Source organism: Miscanthus floridulus, chromosome 2, assembly GCF_019320115.1.
Source record: "Miscanthus floridulus cultivar M001 chromosome 2, ASM1932011v1, whole genome shotgun sequence".
Classification (NCBI taxonomy): Eukaryota; Viridiplantae; Streptophyta; class Magnoliopsida; order Poales; family Poaceae; genus Miscanthus; species Miscanthus floridulus.
The window spans coordinates 5,575,929-5,580,573 of NC_089581.1; the positions used below are offsets into that span (position 1 = coordinate 5,575,929).

The 4,645-nt window shown below is 47.7% G+C and overlaps 1 protein-coding gene across 1 annotated transcript; it reads left to right on the forward strand.

Annotated features, from left to right (window-relative positions):
• Positions 1–385: 385 nt before the first annotated feature.
• LOC136537741 (probable xylan O-acetyltransferase 10) lies at positions 386–4,376 on the forward strand. Its single transcript, XM_066529699.1, has 5 exons — positions 386–1,101; positions 2,314–2,485; positions 2,942–3,141; positions 3,312–3,470; positions 3,584–4,376. Exons 1-5 carry the CDS (start codon positions 647–649, stop codon positions 3,921–3,923), a joined length of 1,326 nt encoding a protein of 441 aa, XP_066385796.1. The 5' UTR covers positions 386–646; the 3' UTR covers positions 3,924–4,376.
• The last annotated feature ends 269 nt before the right edge of the window (positions 4,377–4,645 follow it).

The following is a 4,645-nucleotide window of genomic DNA, read 5'->3' on the forward strand; positions in this document are numbered from 1 at the left end:
CCATCTCGTTTGTCCTCCCGTACCTACTCTGCCGTGTGGAGTCCCCGCCATTTGGACTGTTTGGATTCGGCTACTAAAATTTATACGGTACGTCGAGAATACGTTGCATAAGGTATTCGAATACTAATAAAAAGAATTACATAATTCGTCAGTACTTCACGAGACGAATTTTTTTAAGCATAATTAATTCATCATTAGCGTATATATTACTGTAGCAACATTGCCAAATCATAGATTAATTAGGTTAAAAAAATTCTTCTCGCAAATTAATTATAAACTATATAATTAATTTATGTTTAATACTCTATACATGTACCAAACATCTGATAAGACAGCGACTAAAATTGAGTAACCAAACACCCCCTCAACGGCCTACTCCTCCACCAAAAGTGAGGGCCCAAAACCAAAAGGAACAAAAGCGAGAGCAAAGCAAGCTTCTCCTCTCTCCAAGCTCCTCTCCACCCAGATCCCGCGCACCCAGCGCCAGATCAGAGATCAGGGCGCGCCGGCGGTCTCCATTGCCCGCGGATCCTGCGATGCGAGCTGTGCCGAGAGGGAGGAGCGAGGGAGCGCGCGGGTAGAGAAGGCGGGGCGGGGGGAGGGAGGAAGGAGCGCCGGCCGGAGCAGACGTCCGTCCCCCCGGCGGATGAGGCCGACGATGAAGGCGCAGCACGGCAACGGGCGCGGGAGCAGGAGCCCCTTCCTGACGTCCTACGCGCTCACGCTCGCCTTCATCACCTTCGTGTCCGTGCTCTACTTCAAGGACTTCTCCTCCACGCTGCACCGCCCCTTCCTCAACCGCCCGCCGCCGCACCCACACCGCCGCCCGCTCCGCCCCCGCCACCACGCCTCCGACTCAGACGTAGCAAGCCAGGCCGGGCGCCGCGCAGCGGCGGAGCAGCTGCCGTTCGCGGTGGGCGCGGCGCCGGCGGGGTGCGACGTCGCGCAAGGGGAGTGGGTGTACGACGAGGCGGCGCGGCCGTGGTACCAGGAGGAGGAGTGCCCCTACATCCAGCCGCAGCTCACGTGCCAGGCCCACGGACGCCCCGACCGGGCGTACCAGCACTGGCGGTGGCAGCCGCGCGGCTGCTCGCTGCCCAGGTACGCTTTCCCCTGAGCCCCCCTCCCCTCCCTCGCCGTGATTCCGTCTGAACAAGTGGCGGTAATTCTGATCCGGCGGACCGGTGCTGAATTAGCGTTAGGCTCTTGATCCAGACCGGGTCGAGCGCTCTCGTTTCAAATTTCTTCCCTTTGATTGATGATGATGATGCTAGTTCTTCCTCAAAAGGATCATCGTTATTCTAATCTAATCTAAAAAAAGAATGGCAAAAAAGAGTCGACCACGACATGGGATCGAGACGCGTGCGAACGGAGCCGACGGAAAACGGCGAGGCTGCCGGGCGAGCAAGATTGCAGGCTGTCACGTGGGAGCACGAGGTTCGAGCAAGAAAACCACAGTGGGACCGGCTGGACGGCCGGCCGATTAGCCGAACGGTGTGGTCCGTCTGGCACGGTGGGGCCGTGCCCGTGCGGACAGGCGTACAGCCGAGCCGTGGACGGACACGGAGCCTCCAATTGCACGGGCTTGGTTTCACGCTCCTTTCTCGTGGATCCGGTCTTAAAGATTGTGCGCCAGTACTGGTGCCAGTTTTGGTGCTTTCTTGAATTCCTGTGCGGTTTGGTGCTTTGTTTCTATCGGACCTCATTTTCTCAGCTTTCAAAACTCTTATTATGTTATTGATTGATTGATGTGACCCTTGAGGATCCCGGGGTTGGTACAGTATGTGCCATGGAATTTAGGGAGCTGTCTTTAGCTTTATATGGAGACATTTTGTTCATAATATAGTCGGCATAATTGATACTTCTACATATCTAGTATTACATAAGTCTACTTGGATTACAATACTAGGTCTAAAATCTATTACATTTGTAGGTGATGCATGTTGTTTTGTTTATGAAGGTATTTTTAACTGAGATATCTATACTTCTAAGTACTAACAGAGGTATTTTTAGATGCGAAGATATAGGTCACATTTATGTTTTTTTTTTTTTTGACTTAGATGCAGATAGAGGTCACTGTTGCCAGTGATTATTGAATAGGATTCACGAGTAAATGTTTGTAGAACAATTTAAGGCATTCTTTTGTCATAGACTCATAGTGGTATTTTCTTTTTGGAACTGTGCGTAGCAATGTCTTATATCAGTGCTGCAATGGGCTACAGTCTTCCTTCTTAACTGTCCTTTGGAGTTTTTGTAGTAATTACTCACCTTTGTGATGGACAGTATCTTACTGGAAAATGTCTTCTGTTGCAGCTTCAATGCAACTCTAATGCTAGAGATGTTGCGGGGTAAGCGAATGCTGTTTGTTGGAGATTCTCTGAACCGCGGGCAATATGTATCATTGGTTTGCCTCCTCCATCGGATCATCCCTGAGAGCTCCAAGTCAATGGAGACATTTGATTCCCTCACAGTTTTCAAAGCAAAGGTATTCCCTTTGTATCTTTTAGTGTGACGAATGAAAAGCTTAGAAACAGAGTGAAGCATTGGCACATTGCTCTGAATGTGGTGCATCATTTTTATTTTGCTGTTCATCGGACCAACTGTGATCACCAAAGATATCTTTGCTAAACTTTCTACCCAGGCATTTTTGCATTCTTTCTCCCTTTTTTTCTTGTACAGTGACTTTTTAGTCTTGATATGCATCAATGCATATCCAGTAGTATCTTCCCTTGCAATTTTTGCCTCAGAAAAAAGACACCTAGAGGCTAGAGCTGTTAAGAGGGATAGAACAAACTCCGGTTCATAATTGTTTTATATATGTACTGGTAAAAGAAAAAAAGTTTTTTGATTCGCACCTTTGCCTTTATCTGTTCTTTTGTAGCTTCTGAGGTACATCCTAGTTTCATCCATGCTGAAAAACTTAACGTTTGATGTTTGCTAGGACTATAATGCCACAATTGAGTTCTACTGGGCGCCCTTTCTGGCTGAGTCAAATTCTGATGATGCTGTTGTGCACCGTATTGCGGATCGAATTGTAAGGGGAACATCCATTGAGAAGCATGCCAAATTTTGGAAGGGGGCTGACATCTTAGTATTCAATACCTACCTTTGGTGGATGACCGGACAAAAGATGAAAATTTTGTAAGTGTCCTCCTTTACTATGCCAAGTTCTTTCACCGTCTTCTTCAAAGTGAAATTTCCTCAGTTGAAAAATAGGCCGTGGAATTGACAGTTTGAAAACATAATGTCTATTTTCTGTAGTTGGCATGAAGTCCCATATTTCTTATCCTTAAAGCACCTTTTGATTTCAGGCAAAACTCTTTTGAAGATAAAAACAAGGATATCATAGAAATGGAAACGGAGGATGCCTATGGAATGGTACTGAATGCTGTGCTGAAATGGGTTGAGAGCAACATGAACCCCAAAACATCAAGAGTATTTTTTGTCACTATGTCACCCACTCATACAAGGTAAGCCCGCCAGCCTGAATGCAGTAACCTCTTTCTATGGTTCTAGTTTCAGAAGAACCGCACATATATGGCATGGCTACTATTAATACAGGTTTGTTCTTTTGTTAATATAGGAGCAAAGATTGGGGTGATGATACTGACGGGAACTGCTACAACCAGACAACTCCTATCAAGGATTTGTCTTACTGGGGACCAGGCACAAGCAAGGGCCTGATGCGAGTCATTGGGGAAGTGTTCGGCGCGTCCAAGATCCCCGTGGGGGTTGTGAACATCACCCAGCTCTCTGAATACAGGAAGGACGCGCACACTCAGATCTACAAGAAGCAGTGGAACCCGCTAACCACGGAGCAGATCGTGGACCCTAAGAGCTACGCGGACTGCACGCATTGGTGCCTTCCAGGGCTCCAGGACACATGGAACGAGCTGCTCTACTCCAAGCTCTTTTTCCCCTGAGCTAAGGTTGGGGCATATGCAGATTGATCGCCCAGTCCCATATCCCCTTTTAACAGAGTGCAAGTTACACGGTGAAGTTGGGACTGGGAGCATAGCATATTAGCAGATCATCTGGGAGGCTCTCTGGTATTGGTACGCTGGAGAATAGTTAGCTTGACAAATCATATAGGTCCGACATTCTGAAGAAGGCACACGGTACACGGGAGATGGAAGCTCTGCTGTTGGAGTTGAATATATATGAGGCCGGCTGTTGGCAAAGCTTCCACGTGGCATGATATTGTTGATGTACGATTCATTTATTGAACTTGAACATGAGTGTTGGAATTGCACCAGGTGATCTTTATATATGCCTGATGTCTGTGCAAGTTATTTCCCACAACGACCTCTGTTTCATGATGTCTAGTACTCCGTAGTATATACTGTAATTCTCTGAATCCTTTCTCCGTTTTCCTCCCTTTGCTGTGCCTACTCTAGCGTCAGATTTGTCTGATAGGCTGAATGTTGGAGAGCTGGCCAGCCCAAAGTAATGGGCCTCGCGGAGTGGGCTGGAAGACAAAACAATGGGTGTTGCTTTTATGCTGCCGTCATGCATCGGGCAAGGCCCAGCATAGTCCATGTGACAAAGAGCATAGGAAATTAGGAACCTTAGCCTCACCAGTCACCTCTCACCTGCATCTCTTCTCTCTGCTTTGTTCCTAGCTCTCTTGTTCTGTTACCGTCAT

Coding starts and splice junctions, on each gene's coding strand:
- LOC136537741 (XM_066529699.1), top strand. CDS start 647: ATGAGGCCGACGATGAAGGCGCAGCACGGCAACGGGCGCGGGAGCAGG. Junction 1,102..2,313: donor CGCGGCTGCTCGCTGCCCAG/GTACGCTTTCCC, acceptor CTTCTGTTGCAG/CTTCAATGCAACTCTAATGC. Junction 3,471..3,583: donor ATGTCACCCACTCATACAAG/GTAAGCCCGCCA, acceptor TTGTTAATATAG/GAGCAAAGATTGGGGTGATG.